A 16,174-nucleotide genomic window follows, 5' to 3' on the forward strand; every position below is an offset into this window, starting at 1 on the left:
GAATGTTGGAGCCCAAAATTTCTTGACATAGCCGTAGATTCGCAGACGTTTTGCTCTTTAAATCAGTGTTTCAACTATGAAAGTCTGCCAGAATACATTAGACTCTACCACTTCAGCTAATTTTTTCTAGTACCACATCTGCCCAGACTTGGTACCAAGAACCATCAACGGACTCCTGAATCAAGACAGTTCTACAACTCATAGCAAGCCTGATCATGTGCACTCATAGGATCACCCCCTCTACTATTTTTTGACATGTGGATATATAGTACGTGCCGCTGAATTACACGAAGGTTGACACTATTGGAAGTAAGATACCCTACGGAGTACGTCTTGCTAGCCCAACAATTTGTCATGTGTGCTTATTTCCTAAGAACGGTTAGCTGGATTATATCTTACATAGTAGTCTGCCTTGAGGACTCCGTGCTGGCTCTAAGAATGGCCTTCCCGGACTCCTTCACCACGCCGTAAAGAGCTCCACATAGAGGGCTTGGCAGGCAGATCGGCATAGCCACGGTGCAACGGCAAGCACTAAGCTCGATTTGGGAAACACTTGCGATGTACCCCAGTTGCCTCGTGCTACTAGATTGGATACCGCATGCTTAAATACGCCGGATACCCGTCAGGGCGAGCAGAGATCGAAGAAACCAGAGAGGAAAGAGCTTCACAATCAGCCCCGAAAACCATGGCCGCACAGCTCGCTCCCGTGCCGCGGCCGATCGGCATGTTCGACCAGTTCATAGCCACGAAGACAGAGACGCTGGTGCTCAAGGAGCACGTCTTGTCGCTCTCGGGCGACAGCTTCGACATCACACTGGCCAGCGGGCAGCCAGTGCTGCGTGTGCAGGGCACTGTCTTCTCGCTGAGCGGCCGCAAGAATGGCTACGACATGGCCGGCAGCCACCTGTTCACCATCGCGCGCGAGCTGATGCATCTGCACATGACCTACGTGCTGCTCTACCCCAGCGGCCAAAAATTCTTTGAGCTACGCAGTCGATTCCAGCGTACGTCCTTCCGTCTCCCTCTCTCTCCATCTCTCTTTCCCAATCTTCCAACTCTCTAACGCCATTCTAGTCCTTGGCTCCAAGGCCACCGCCACGTTTACCTCCCCTGCCACCGGCAAGGCTGAGTCTCTCACCATGAGCGGCAACTGGTTCGACACGTCTGCCAGTATTCTCGATGACAGCAACGGCTGTACCGTCGCCCGCATCGACCGGAAGCTGTGCAACGGCCGCCAGCTGTTGTTCGGCCAGCAGACGTACGCTGTCTTGGTCGCGCCAGGCGTCGACCTGGCCGTGATCGCGGCCCTGTGCATCTGCCTAGATGAGAAGGACAACGAGCAGAAGTGAAGTGGAGGTTATCGGCAAGGGGACCAACGGGAAGATACCAGCTAGCGGGGTCGGGGTTCGGCGGCTTCATTGATTCTTTTTTTTGCTAATGTATACAAGTGAGAAATATTCCAAGCGTGATCGGAGCAGCCTATACGCTTCAATGGGAGTCCAATTGCTGGTGTAGAAAAAACGGCAATATGATCCACGTAGCGCTCCAGCTCTTCCAAAGTTGCACTGGTCGAGTTAATTTTCAATGAAACGATATGGCAAACATCCGGATCTGCCGTCTGGAGGAGGACGCACTTGGAGCCATCGCGGCCCAGTCACTGCGGTGTTCTATATCAGCAACCTGCAACAGAAAAGTTAACCCATTTCGCCAAAAACACCGCACGACTTTGCTTTCGGCAGCGTTACGAGAGCTTCTCTGTTTTCCAGACACCATTTCTTGACCTGGAGAGTACTCTGATTTTTCATCGTCCGATCCTGAAGTGTAAACCTCATCGCTTACCAAGGCCTTGGCTTGCCTTTCTTTGGCGATACCTCTAGTACGTCAGAAGCATTGTCATCAGGCTCGTCTTTTCCCCGAGACCCAGCGGAAAGGTTTTTAAAGACAGACACCTGCTAATCAAGATCTTCACATAAAACATAAAAGAAATAGAGGAGAAGGGGAGCTTGTTCAAAAAGGCGAACAAATTGTCGGATAGATTCAGCATGGATAGAATAGACCCAGTTGTCCTCTTTCGCGTTCCGGAGCTGATCAATGGGGATGGTCATGAAGACCGCAGCTCGTATAGCCGTCACAGGATGTCGTAAGCTTCTAGCGATAGCCAGGCGCTCCTCGATCTCCGCGACAGAAAGGGTATTGGCTGTCGAGCTTTCTTCGTGTCAGCAGTTCAGGTAATTTGAAAAAAAAAGATAAATCGACTGGGTGTGCTCCATCCCCAACGAGCGCATCAAGATCCAGATGTAGACGCTTATTACGTTTGTAGAAGCGGAAAGCTAGATGCTTGAGAGAGACTCGGACTACGGGAAGATTACTCCGAGGGACGAGATCTGTAGGAGCCACCTGGTTTGACTACCCAATAGACTTGGCGAATTCAACCTCGAAGAGTCGGACCACTGGGCTTCGGTAGTAGGCAGGGTTATACAAACCTAAGTCTGACCTTCAACAGGATAGACGTAAGATACAATGTGGAGAAAGTGTGGTTGACAAGTCCTTACGGAGTACACCGTAGCCGTACTCTGTGGACAATTTAGTTCCATCGATTTGTGTAAGTGGAGCTAGGCGCTATATGTGTCTTTACTAAGCCAAAGGCCGCTTACGTGATAGCAAGGCCCGTGCGATATAGTTGTCAAGCTGTGGCGTAGCTGCCGTTAAAATTACGGCGACTCAGGCGGGGGAGCTAGTACCGTGAGCTTTTCTATGTCTTATTACGACGAAGTCCCGCCAACCTTGCGACCTGTATTCATGGTAGCTTAGGGATATTAAAGACGTAGACATAAACGTCATTTCCGCCATTAATACAATTCGAAGCCGTCAACTTACCTTCGGCGCACAAATATATATACCAAGACATGGCCCAAGTTGACGCGTTGAAAGATCATTTTTTCAATCACAACTGGAAAATAGTAAGATCGATGCCCCCAAAACTCATTGCGAATACTTATGACGTGACAGGGACCGCCTCTTCGCCGGATTATCGATTCGTGCCATTGGTGTCAGCTTCGCGAGTTTCCGACGCATGAGCAGTATCCTGTCACGATCGTGAACAAGACAGGAGATGGGGCAGGGCTGTCGAACAAATTTCGGTTTATTACACAATCCAAGCTGATGCCAGGTGTTGAGGCCGCTGAGGATAGCTTCCGCAGCGGCTGTGCATGTGCCAGTGGGGAGAATTGCAAGTATGGCGGCTGTGAATGCCTTTCAGACATGGGTTCAGAGGGCGAGACAGAATCGGACAGCGACGGCGAGCATGAGACGAAGAGTGGCCACAAAGTCGACCGCCGACTTCAACGCTCTCAACGCCCAAAGAAAGACCGTCAGAGCCAAAACAAGCCCAAACTGGCCTACTACAGCAACGGCCCGCGGGCTGGGCTGCTGCGTAGTCGCTACCTTGGCAGTCGCGCACCCATTTACGAATGCCACGACGGCTGTGGCTGTGAGCGCGAGACATGTCCGAACCGGGTGGTGGAACGTGGCCGCCGTATCCCGCTACAGATTTTCCGCACAGAGGACCGTGGCTGGGGCGTACGAACGTTGGTTGACATTGACAAGGGGCAGTTCGTCGACCGCTACTTGGGCGAGATCATAACAGCCGCCGAGGCTAATAGGCGTCGCGCCAACGCCACCATGGCTCGTCGTAAAGACGTTTACCTGTTCGCCCTGGACAAGTTCTCGGACCCGGACTCACTTGACCATCGGCTGGCGGGGCCTCCGTTGGAAGTCGACGGAGAATTCTTCTCAGGCCCTACACGCTTCGTCAACCACTCTTGCGACCCTAATATGCGCATATTTGCACGCGTCGGCGACCATGCGGACAAGCATATCCACGATCTGGCTCTGTTTGCAGTGCGAGATATCCCTGCGGGCGCTGAAATCACGTTTGACTACATTGATGGCTTAGAAGATCTGGACACAGATGCACGTGACAAATCAAGGCGAGACGACATGACACCGTGTCTCTGTAAGAGTGACAAGTGCCGGAGATACCTGTGGTAGAAAGTATCCCAATGGCAGTCCACTTCAATATCATCTTGGCATGTGTGTGCGCAATGCGGATGTCTTGCGAGTGGAGTTGTTCTGGTGATGCTCCCTTCTTTAATACGTGCTAGCTTAAAAAAAGAGGGGCTTCTTGCTAAGATACATGATAACGTGGATTCACCCCTCGCCGAAAAGCTCGGACCACATGTGCCCTTGTCCGTTATTCTTTAAGCGTACGACGCTCTGTCGCTATTTACCCAACCACGCCGCTCAGATGTCTGCACGTCCAGCACTACATTTCTCTTTGGAGGACGCATTTCTGCTCGTCTGACCGGCGCTGTTTTGTCTAGGCTTTTTTGCCCTCAGCGGACTGTCTTTCTCCTGTATCTGGCCTCAACGCTCTAAGCTCTGACAATCCCTCAGTGACCTCATATGTTGCTAGAAAATTATGGTACTCTAGGGAAAGAGGGCTGCGCAGATTAACCTGCTAACCTAACAGACTCGCGATACAATGGTCAGCCTAACTTTCTTTGTTGCCCGTCCTTAATTGACATAGTCCCAGGGCTGCTGCTTCTCTCGCTCCGAGGGTCCAAACTCTCCGTATCCGGGTGGGGGACCTTCTGGTTCGGCTCGTGCTATCATTATACCTGCCACTATTGCTTCGCCTACACTCCAACCCACTGCAGTGGCACCTCCTATCAACGATGCCAACTCTTCGTCGCCCTCCGTCTTTGGCCGGAGAAGGCACCCGGCTTCGCAACAAAGCCAGTCTAGAAGCGCACAAGATCGGCCGCGGCCTGGTCTTGCCCAGCACATCAACAAACCACTCCGGAGGCGGCGTTGGACTTCACGCAGCCGCGAGTGGACACGCCATTCCATCGATCGCGAGCGCATCGACTTCTTTGACACTCGCGTTACTGGACACCCGGAGATATGGCACACGCTGCGAGCCGCACTGGAGGTACTGTGGGAGGCAGACTCCGCAGCCATTGCGCGACAAAAAGACGCTTATTTGGGAGGAGGTGCAGATGGGGAGGTTGCACAACGGAGCGGTAGAAAGGCCACCGGGCATGCTGCTACTGGCGCTGTCACATCTGGTGCCGCCGCAAAGTTTGCTGTCACTGCCGAGGAGGAAGAAGCGCTTGCCACTGCGCAGAGCATGTTAGATGCTGCGGCCATAACCCTACCAACAAGTGACTTGGCACAGGGCGCATACGATGCCATGGGCAATTTTTATGCGCTGCCAGCTTGGATCGTATCGGATCCGACAAACCTCGTTAACGATTTACCACACGAATTGGACGATTCACAGATTGACTTGCGTGATGATGAGTCCGAGGAGGGTGAAGAGGACGAAGAGGACGAGAATGTGGATGACGAAAGCTATACCTCTGAAGTCGGCCAAGACGACGATGATACCGGTGACGTTAGGCGCAATCGACAGCAGCATGTCCACCAGCCCAGCCTACGACGCCGCTCACGCATGGAGAAGGGAAAGGCCGTGGCCGTGTCCATTGATCGTATTGCTGTGCGTGCACGCTTGAGCGCAACTGCACGCGATGTAGTGGTTCACCTTGGACGTGAGGAGACTGTCCGCAGCCTGATGCATCACATTTCTGAAGAGGCCAAGGTATGTCGATGCCGGATGATCATTCATGAACTTCCGCCTGAGCCGTCGCTAATCACTTTTGATCTGCAGCTTCCACGTAAAACCCGCATCCGGATTGCATACCTAGGCAAAATCCTCAAGGACAACTCTCCACTATTAGCACAAGGCTGGCAAGAGGGTCATGTTGTAAATGCTCTGGTTTTTGACCTATGATAACGCTGAGCGGTTTATTTTGGGAGCCTCGTGCATTTATTCATTTTACGGCCACCTTCTGCTATATAATACCCATCTTGTACTTTCGTATTGCTGCTTTGGCACAACATTCGACTCATAAGACATTTCGCCTATCATCTTGATGTCTTTGATTCCTTCTCAATGATATGTCTTGCGTCTATCACCTTTGTCGCTTACCCAGCTATAGCCAAAGCCATAATAGGTGCCATGTGTCCCAGAGGCAAAAGAAGTAGTTGTGCCGTCTCGCGAACACTATCTCTCCTCAACACACAATGCCAGTATATTCTCATATGTCAAAATAGGGGGTTTTCGATTTTGCTGCTGACCTCGAAGACTTTGGCTTCGCTATCAACGGCATTTAGTAGTAATATAAAGAGACAGGTGGAGAACATGATTGTCCCCCGTGAATATCGTTGCACAACCATAATTATCATCGTTGGTTCATGCTGCTATACCAATCTTGCTCAATCCCTTCAGAGAGCCTAAGCTAAGCGCCAGACCTTGAGACCGACTGCGTATCCGCACAAAGCCCGTAATCGGCCCAGCTTCACCTTCCTTTTCAATGCTGAGGTTGGCCAAGGCATCCTCGCCTAGTAATGAATTCCATTAACGAGTGATCAAGAGAAAATATGCCAGGCATAGCGAAAGTGCTTACCGAAAACGCTGCGTGCGTAGAGATTAGCGCTCAGGAACTGGCATTCGCCCTTCATCGCTGCCTCGGGTGTCAGACAGTTCATGTTGGTCGCCTTCATTAGTCCTTCTAGGAAAATGCGCAAGGACGGCGCCTTGCTGTTGATGTTGACTTTGTTCTCCCACTCAAACTCTGTCCACATAGACCGGAACTGGGTTTCTGTACACATTGCTGGCTGAATGTAATCCATGATGTCCACATGCAGGTCATTGAGAATAACCACATTCGTGTCTGTTGAGTGGGCGCCGTCGTAAACCACATTGCCAAAGATCACACCCGTATCCGTGCTCGACACCTTGATTGTGCATTGCACATTATGGAAGTCATGAGGACCTAGATTCTGAGTAGTCGGTCGCTCCACCACCTTGAGGTCGCCCAGCGTGGCAAACTCTACAGACAGGTTCTGCAGTGTCTCTGTTGTCTGGTTCACCAATAAAACATCGAGTACAATATCGAATTGGTGTACCTTGACATACGCCTCTGCATATACTGGGTCCGAGAATCCTGTGAGCTGCACGACGCGAGAAAGTTTACTCGAGAGGTCTTCGGACGCGCCAGCATCACCACCAGTCGCTCGCTCCAAATCCACCTCGGCCAAATCAATACCGTCGGTAGCATTCTTTCGACTAAGTTGGCGGATAGACACGACATCATCAACCTGCACTGCTGTCTTGGCTTTTTCGTCCGCTTCTTTGGCAGCCCGCTTTTTCTCTTCTGCAACCACCATGGCGCGAAACGCTTTCCGTGTATCGTCAAGGAAAACGGTTTCGAGATCCTTGTGCTCGCTAAATTCGGCCAGGCTGCGAACCGACGTCATGATTCGGTCAATGGAGTCTTCGTCGATTGGTGCCTTTACAAATTGCGACTGGCCGACACGCACGATCGACACCATGATCAACATGGCTTCTGCTCGCAGGGCGTTGGTCCGGGAAACATCTGCTGAAATTTCCGAGTGGCGCATAACCAACTTAGTCAACGTAGCAGACAAAACAGTCGCCAGGTAGTAGTCGCCATCGAGAATAAGCTGTCTCAGAGGCGGCTTCTGGGCCGCCTTGACAGCCTCCAGCTTTGCAGCGGAGGCAGATGTTTGGCTTGTGAGTGCGGTCTCTGTAGCATAGGTTCCATCGGCTAACACACGTCTAGACCCTGTGGGTGCGGATTGTTTGTGGCCATTTAACTGCTCTGGCTCCTTTACTTCTCCGTCATCGGCGTGGTCAAGCAATCTTTGCTCAGAGGCCAGTATCGGAATCTCTCCGAGGCTGGCACGGATCCGTTTCCAGGCCTCGCGAATGTCAGCTGCATTCAGCGAGTATTCGCCAACAATCCACAAAATCCCACGGTACACCTTGCCGGCACGGACTTCGCCGAGAGTCTCAACAAGCTTTTGCACGATTGTTGGGCGCAACTGCGGAAATTTCTCCACAACCTCTTTCACGAAGTTGATGACATCCACAGCGGATGCATTATTGAAGTCGGCAACAAAGTCCATAAGCAAATCAACGACACTGGCAGCGACTTCGGAAAATTTGATGGCGCACTGATGTATGGAGTGAATCAAGAGTTGACGATACTCGGTGTTCTTCTCATATTCCTGGTCGACGGTTTTCGACAATTCCTTCTTTAAAAGAAGCACGACTTCTTCAACATTCTTGCTCGAGACCATATCGAGAGCAATCGCCAGAGCCTTGCGCCGCACATCAATGTCAGGGCTTGAGAGCACGCGAAGAATCTCCATGACTAGATCGTCGAGAATTCCTGGGTTCTTCCGCCGCAACTGGTCGACACGGTCAAGAACGATAAGCTTGACATTGTTGTCCGCTTCTTTGATGCTCAGCTCTATGAACTTCCCAGCTGCAGCTTTCGCGGCGACTGGGTTGCTTGTCAAGGACGTGAGCGATGAAGCAGCTTCATACACCACTGTAGAGGTATTCGCCTCCAGAAGATCGAAGATTAACCTCAAGTACCGAGCCTGGATACGTTAGTCTACCTTCCTCCTTCTGGAGGGTACCTACACACACCTTGTTCTGTGAGTTCTGCACGGCATCTTTGCGAATGAATTCGAGTTCGGATAACTGCAATAGCTCCTCTGCGTTCGGAATCCCATCGAATACCGTCGTCAAATACGCCAGAGCCCGCTCGTGGTTAATAGAGGCCAGAGAGGCAAACCCGTTCCGCTTGCTAGTCGGATCGCTTTCGGTCTCGATGAAAGTCGCGATAAGATCTGCAGCATCCGGAATCAAGCTAGGTGAGTGTTGGAAGATCGCCGCAACTGCAAAGACGGCATTTTTGCGGACGTATGCATGGCGATGTTCAAGACAGGATCGAGCAGAGGAAAGAAGAGGCTCAATTAGTTCCGGTTCGCGAAGCTTGGCGAGAAATCGGAGGGTGTTGCCTCGGATGTACTCGTTCGGGTGTTGCAGGTCGTTTCGAATTCCGTTGCTTTTCCTCTATTAGATCCAGCCAAGTGCGACGCAAACACTTCAGCCACACTCACCAAACAAGGATCATCTCCTGCTTCAATTTACCGCCGGCGTCGAGCTTCGGGCATATCTCGTAATAGAAGTAAAGCAGTTTCTTCAACGGTTTCGACTTAGAAGGCATCACAAAGCGGATGATGTGCATCAGAAGTCCCGGCATGGGATCCCCATTGAGCATAATAGTCAGGACGCGCTTCATGGTCTCTTGCTTCGACTCGTCCGTCCCTTTTTCCAGCTGGTTTTTGAGGTCCGTGAGCGACGGCACGTCGGCCGCATTGTCCTGGTGAACCAAGCTGTAAGAATTTTCAAGTGACGACATGGTGAGAGAGTGCTGCAAGACGGCTTCAGGTGTCTTTGTAGCGGTAGACTTGAATTGTAAGGTGGTCCTAAAATGCTTCAAACATGCGTAGGCCGAGACCTCAGCTACACGCTTGACCCTAGAGCCGCAACCTGGATAGCTGTTACCAAAGATGCGGCGCGATGAGTGATTTCGTATATTATGGTGAGCAGAAGCTTGCGGCTTTCTGGTATTGCGGTATTGCAGTATTGCGGTGATGCAGTGCTGTGGTGATGCTGCTGCTGGTGTTGTGAATATGTTTGTGTAGCTGCAATAAGAACAGCGTGCCAAATACTCCCGCTATGAGCCCCCCTTTGCTAGTTGTGCTAGCAGGGCGGTGAGTGGTGGGCTACGTGGCAGAATGCAAATACGTATCACGTGTTTAAATCTAGATAATCCGCGTCCTAGAAGCTTCACAGTATTATTAGAAATAGGTAACCATCAACATGGCGGCGCCAAACGAGCAGTTCTATCTACGATACTAGTATGTCTTTGAAGAGGCTAGGGAAAATACAGTCCTACTAATACTATATCATATGTAGCTCCGGCCATTCGGGTCGCTTTGGTCATGAGTTTCTTGGTAAGTCCTTCATTGTTCTCCCTGTCGTAGTCGGTCACAGTTACCAACCATTTATTAGAGTTCGATTTTCGTGTGGTCGGCGACGGTCGAAGTGCAATTGCACGGTATGCCAACAATTCGAACTACCGAAACGACAGTCTCATCCGCAAAGAGAGTTCGTTCCTACCGGCCCTACTGGCCTCCAACGCACAGTTATAAAACATCATCTAACGGACCGTGCAGTGTACGTGAGCTCGTTGGTTATTGAAGAGATCAAGCGTATAGTCAAACTCAGCGAAATTGCAAAGTTAGTCTGCTACATTATCAGTGAAATTAGGTATCGGCGGGGCATACTGACATAAGTTAATAGAGAAGACGATGCGAAGTGGCCGCAGAAGAATAAAGACGGACGGCAAGAACTGGAGCTACGCATTGGCAACGATCACATTTCATTCGAGGTAAAGCCATGCGTATGGAAGAAGGACATGTTCCAAAGGTTTCAAAGCTGACGGCCCCTGCAGACAGCTAAAATTGGCTCGCTTGTCGACGTGACAGAGTCGGCTGACCCTGAAGGTCTTAGAGTTTTCTATTATCTAGTGCAGGACCTGAAGGCCCTTGTTTTCAGCCTGATTTCGTTGCACTTCAAAATCAAGCCGATTTAGAAGTCCTCTGCATGGAAGAAAATGTTTGATGAAACAAGCTTTTTGTACGGGTAATTTGGCAAGTTCGATCTGTGTCTTGCAGAAAATTGGAGACTATGAAGGGAGTGGAACCCCGTCTGATCTACTGGAGGATATGAGACTGGTGGTATGTTCTCCTTGCGTCTGCCTCGCAGTGATGTTTTGCTCTTGAAATGACAGCAAATTGATATTAGGCCAATATCCGCAAGAGCTTGCACAATGCCTATGCTCAGATGTGCCGCATCGCTGTCTTCCAATGTTGCTCCACTAGAAGAGTCAATCGCTACAGAGTATTATCCCACGATACAAAGTATGCCGGTATTTATTGGAAACAGGTTGATGCTGTGTGTTTCATATGTGACGCGATGTGAAGATGACATCAATTTTGCTCGGTAGATCACAAGCGGCCGTGACTGCAGATCGCCAGAAGGCTGCAACATACGGGGTACAGAGTGAACCATCTCTGGTGTTTCGTCGCATATTCTCCTGGCGGAGATCCTGCCAATTTGAAAGACATTGAGTATTACCTACCAGTTGCCAGGCTAGTGAATTTGACACTCACTGCAAGTTCGAAGCCGTTTGTGGTCAGTTTCGTGAGATTAATCCATGAGATGTATTTCACAGTGATAAGTAGGACCAATGCGAGACCCCCTTTCGATACAAGTTAGTGGTTACTCGTGCTCTGAATGCATGTCACAACCGCTTCTCCTAAGGGATATGCTACTAAGACGGGTCAAGACCTAATGTGACGATGTGCCGGGCCTTCTTTCTTCTTATCGGTCGCACATTCCAAGTTCGTCTATATTCTATAGTGTTCATTTCTCTTGTTCCTTTCGCTTTCGCTCCATTTTCACCGATAAATGTTCTATTATTTTGGCAGTTTCCCTCACATCACCTTCGTTGGTGGTGTTGGCGTCCTTTGCTCTGCTCTCCATCTATCCCTTCTAGGCAGAGTTTAAGATCATTTTTTTATAATCGTTACAATACTACCGTTGCAATACTCTAATTACCCCATACGCCATACGCCAAAATCAGGCGCCATACATTGTCAGTCTTCGATTTTCTGTTTGCTTCTGGCACTGTTTATCACTTTCCCCGCTGATTCATCTGTTAACACCTAAGCTAGACCCATTGACGCTAACGAGCCCTGCGCCGGTTGCGCATTATCCGCTCCGAGCCTGTTAGCTTATCTCCTTTCTATTTAAATAATTCAGAATCCCACCCAACACTACATTCCAACAGCGACTTCGGTTGCCACATACAGCACAGCATCGTCAAAGCACGGTAAAGCCAGGACACTCGATAATCTAGACATCGGCCGTTTTGTCGCAAATCGACTGTTGTGGCATTTACGGCTCACACACGGTATATCAAGTTTATCTCTCTTCGTACGAAGTACATTCGCTAGCACCGCGACTTAATTGCGCGTTCGTCCTTCTGTATTCCTGAAGACCTCTTATGCAACAACGAGTGATTTCGACGTCACCGCCACTTCTAGTCCATCATCGCGACTTTAGCTCAATGAAGAGCGTATATTGGGGGTCATAGATCTACCACACCTCGAACCTTGCCAAACGACGAGACAACGAGGGCATTGCGTGATATACGCACGCTGTCACTGCCGTTTAATCATACCTGGGCCCATCTCCTTCCTGTCAAGCGATTTTCGACACTACATACCGTGGCCTTTTCCTGGAAGAATGCCCACGCCATCATCTCATCGGCACGACGGGGAGCTCTCTTTTACTTCGTTATGTCCAGATGACCAAGCGCCACATGCGGAATCCAACTGGAACCAACCTCCGACACCATTCGAACAGATCGACCGGCCACGACGAGAAGATACGCTTGCCGGTAGCGGTCAGGTGCCAAGTGCTGCTGCAGGACTGGCCTTGCCACTGTCTCTGCCAACAATGTCGCCCATCGCTCGACCTGGCAGAGAACTCACGGTCGAAACCGAAACAAATGATACGGATTTCTTCAATACGGGCGAGCAGGATGACGACGTGAAACCGGCTGAAACGGATCTGGATATGGCGGCTGACAATGTTACTGCTGGCAGCAGTGCTCAGTATGCCCAAAGCAATAGCACTGTTAACAGGAGCAGCCGGCGTGCTGGAACTGTCACAAGTACGACGCCGTCAAGCACCGTGAGCTCAGACGTCTGGGACCCATATGGCGTAACCCAGGGAATCAACAGACCACGTGAGAGAAGCACCATTCGGGCACCGGATGCACTAGCCCCGTCTAGCATGGACATTGAGAAGTTGGAGGAGCATGGGATCAGCGAGCACTGCGCGTTGGATAGCATATCGGAGGGTTACATGGGATTTGATCCAACCAGCTCCAGAGTATGTATTTGCATTCTGACATTGCTGTGTGACGGCTGGAGCTGACAAAGGTTTCAGATTATACCAATACCGCCATCAACTTACCTTCGTCCAGGCAGCCGATTTGTTGGTACCCAGCAGTCCGAACGGCAGGTCTACGATGTCCAAGTGGAAATCAAGCACGTAGACCTTCGCGAGTCATTTTTGTGTGGCTACTTACGAATACAAGGTACGGAGCTTTGCCAATTACCAAAGGCGCCAATGGCACCTTGTTTGTATATGGGAGCTAGGCGTTTTAAAATCTTGACATCAAAATTCGTGCTAATAAGTTCCTGCTTTCGTTGCAGGCCTAACCGAGGATCATCCCACACTCACAACGTATTTTGAAGGCGAGATCATCGGCTCCAAATATGGTTTCACCACAAAGCACAAGTCTTGGGGTGCCAATGATCGCATTGACATGTCGCACTGGGCCAAATTTGCCGCATTTCATCCGTTTGTGCGCCAGGCAAAGAAAGGCAACCTAGTCATTAAAGAATATCTGCAAAAGGAAAACATATTTATGCGTTGGAAAGAGCACTTTCTTGTCCCCGACCATCGGGTGCGAACAATCCACGGTGCAAGTTTTGAAGGTTTCTACTACATTTGCTTCAACCAAGTCGAAGGAGTTGTGCATGGCATATATTTTCATTCCAAGAGTGAAAAGTACGTTTTCAGTCAGACATCTTTCCTCGTGTCAACAAGCACTAACAAAGCTGCACAGGTTCCAGCAACTAGAGCTCAAACATGTCGAAGACCGGGGCTGCATGAGCGCCGTGGAGTTCCGGTGACGCCATTACAACTGAGCAGAAGTCTCCGGGGTACCGAGAGTTCCGTAGCTTGCAGCGGCTACACATCAAGAGTACAAGAATGAATGTTACGAACGCGGAGGTCAGATACCTTGCATATGGCGGGAAGGTTATTAAGGATATGTGTTCTATCTTTGCTTATCCTTTATTGGCGTTATCGTATTTGCTGAGCCTCCGTATCAAGGTGGCGCAACTGGCAGAGCGTGTTTTTTTGTTTATTTCGGTGGCTATTTCACTTCATCGATGCTCATCTTTTTTGTTTAGCCCAAAGCTGATTGGAAATTATAAACAATTACAAGTTCAGGGTACTATTCGGGGGAAAATAATTTGAAAAGGACCTGCAATACACAGTGCAGAAAGCTGTATGGCAACAATACTGTAGTGAACGTTGATCCCACTGCTTTTTTGTGCTCGGCTGCTCTAAGTCACCCACACTGACATCTTCAACTAGAATATACCCGTACTCAACGGCCTTCGATGTCTATGGCTGATGGCGCTACTCTTCCGGCTTCGTATCTGAGGGAAAGGGAGCTTCTGAAGGTACCGATGTCGTTGCAACTGCAGAGACAAACTTACTGAAGTAGCCCCGCCGGAACGGATTGAGTTGGTTAGCCGTCAGTCCTATGGACTTTGACGATTCGACTGATGCTGACGTTGTGGCCAGCACATCTGTACCCAACTCCGCATCTGGAATTCGGCGATATGTTATAAGCCGACGAGACCCTGCATCTGATTAATGACCGAAAGCTCAGAAGTGATATATGAAGAAGAGTGTTCACTCCGCACATTTATTAAAAACTTGCACACAGACAGACACTACAGCCAGGCATGGATGCGTAGGCACAGGTAGCTCCTGCACTTCATCATTGGCCGTTGGCATCCAGAAGCTCAGCCTGCCGTTATCGACAAGAGTATCGGCAGAAAATTGCAACAGGTCATGGAGCAGCGCCATGAAGCCGTATGGCTGTTTCGGTACCAGAAAGGTTGGCTCTCTGCCGGAACACTGCGTCAGAGACGGTCACAGCCCAGACTACTTTGGTTCAATGAGTTCCTTACCTATATCGCAGACGCCCAGTTTCCACTACCCAAGGCGTTTTGGTCGGGTTTCGGCAGCCAAGCACGCGTGGGCCCTCGCGTACGCCATACGGCGGGTCGCACACTATCCCATCAATCCAGCGACTGCTGCCGCCACTTCGACGAAGAGGCGTATTTGTTAAGTCGGCAATGAGCAAGTCGCCAAAGCCAGACAGTAAACCATACTGCTCAAAGTTGCCGCGAACATCATTGCGGCCCTCACGGGAGCCTCCCAGGCCGCCGGCCCCATTGATACCTGCAGCCGAGCCGCGCACAGCGCGGCCATCGATGTCACTGCCCCATGTAACGGCACCCCAGTACGCGGCAGCCAGCGGAAAGCTACCGGTACCGACGAATGGATCGTAGAAAAGCTTTCCCGGTGCAGCCAAGGCCAGATTGGCAGTCAGGAGCGACAATTCGGCATCCATGCTAGTAGTTGCAATGTAGCGACGCTTTTTCAGATCGAATGTACGAATGGCATCGCGGGAGGAGCGAGCAATATAACGGCCCAGATAGTACTCCTCAGGCTCGGTCAACTGCTTTTGCATGGCGTCGTGAACCCAGCGCTCAAAAACAGTCAGCAGGCAGTCGGGTTCATGCAGGTCGATAGGCCCTTCAAGAGGAAGCGTTTTGCCAAAGCTATCGATGATACTTAGACGAGCAGCAGCTGTGCGTCTGCCCTGGAACGAGTCGATCTCCATCTTGAAGGAGGAGGCGATAAATGGTGGCCACAGAGAAGCAGCGCGCTGAGCCACATCTGCATGTAAGTCTGGTAGGGTATCCGCCATCCCCCAGAGGGAATGCACAGACTGAACGATCAGGGAGCGCCGGACAAGAGCAGCCCCGGCCGCTGCATCGTTAGCAACGCGTATGACGCAGAATGGAGACTGTTCAAGTGTTAACAACTCGATCCGGTGTCCAATATAGATATATGGAGGCTGGACGCACCTCCGGGTTGTATTTAACAACCTCAAGATCAAGCCCCTCGAGGGTTGCCAACGCCTGCAGCTCGGGGAGCCGAAAGGTCTCGTGCGAATGGCTGAAGCGAACTAGGTAATGATCCATTGTTTGTCTGCATTGTTGCGCGGGAACGGCTTGGTTTCAACGACCTCTTTACAGGAAGAGAGAAGTAAACATAGAAGAAGACAGTGATTCAAAATACTGCATGCGCAAAAAAAGTAATAGAACCAAGACAGTCGTCCATCCTCGACCTTTTTCCGCTGGCCAATGTCATCGCCCTTAAGGTTAGGCGGTGAGAGGCGGCAGCTTGTTCGTAGTAAAAGCGGCTTGGAAATAAACAGCA

At 50.5% G+C, this 16,174-nt stretch overlaps 5 protein-coding genes across 5 annotated transcripts; 3 read left to right on the forward strand and 2 right to left on the reverse strand.

Moving 5' to 3' along the window:
• Nucleotides 1-685: 685 nt before the first annotated feature.
• CMQ_7205 (duf567 domain containing protein) lies at nt 686-1,349 on the forward strand (the record flags this gene model as incomplete). Its single annotated transcript, XM_014314210.1, has 2 exons — nt 686-1,004; nt 1,075-1,349. The coding sequence occupies 2 exons, from the start codon at nt 686-688 to the stop codon at nt 1,347-1,349; spliced, it is 594 nt and encodes a 197-aa protein (XP_014169685.1).
• Nucleotides 1,350-3,261: 1,912 nt separating this feature from the next.
• Nucleotides 3,262-6,237, forward strand: CMQ_7122 (histone-lysine n-methyltransferase clr4; the record flags this gene model as incomplete). The annotated part of the gene is made up of 4 exons (XM_014314127.1): nt 3,262-3,976; nt 4,719-5,662; nt 5,732-5,827; nt 6,178-6,237. The coding sequence occupies 4 exons, from the start codon at nt 3,262-3,264 to the stop codon at nt 6,235-6,237; spliced, it is 1,815 nt and encodes a 604-aa protein (XP_014169602.1).
• A 79-nt stretch (nt 6,238-6,316) lies between these two features.
• CMQ_7403 (coatamer subunit protein) lies at nt 6,317-9,362 on the reverse strand (the record flags this gene model as incomplete). The annotated part of the gene is made up of 4 exons (XM_014314408.1): nt 6,317-6,465; nt 6,531-8,535; nt 8,585-9,005; nt 9,061-9,362. 4 exons carry the CDS (start codon nt 9,360-9,362, stop codon nt 6,317-6,319), a joined length of 2,877 nt encoding a protein of 958 aa, XP_014169883.1.
• A 2,957-nt stretch (nt 9,363-12,319) lies between these two features.
• Nucleotides 12,320-13,779, forward strand: CMQ_7304 (vesicle-mediated transport protein; the record flags this gene model as incomplete). The annotated part of the gene is made up of 4 exons (XM_014314309.1): nt 12,320-12,970; nt 13,028-13,178; nt 13,297-13,654; nt 13,713-13,779. The coding sequence occupies 4 exons, from the start codon at nt 12,320-12,322 to the stop codon at nt 13,777-13,779; spliced, it is 1,227 nt and encodes a 408-aa protein (XP_014169784.1).
• A 514-nt stretch (nt 13,780-14,293) lies between these two features.
• Nucleotides 14,294-15,936, reverse strand: CMQ_7060 (RNA methylase family upf0020 protein; the record flags this gene model as incomplete). The annotated part of the gene is made up of 5 exons (XM_014314065.1): nt 14,294-14,313; nt 14,374-14,484; nt 14,605-14,789; nt 14,854-15,758; nt 15,820-15,936. 5 exons carry the CDS (start codon nt 15,934-15,936, stop codon nt 14,294-14,296), a joined length of 1,338 nt encoding a protein of 445 aa, XP_014169540.1.
• Nucleotides 15,937-16,174: the final 238 nt, after the last annotated feature.

This window comes from Grosmannia clavigera (genome assembly GCF_000143105.1).
Source record: "Grosmannia clavigera kw1407 unplaced genomic scaffold GCSC_173, whole genome shotgun sequence".
In the NCBI taxonomy this organism is placed as follows: domain Eukaryota; kingdom Fungi; phylum Ascomycota; class Sordariomycetes; order Ophiostomatales; family Ophiostomataceae; genus Leptographium; species Leptographium clavigerum.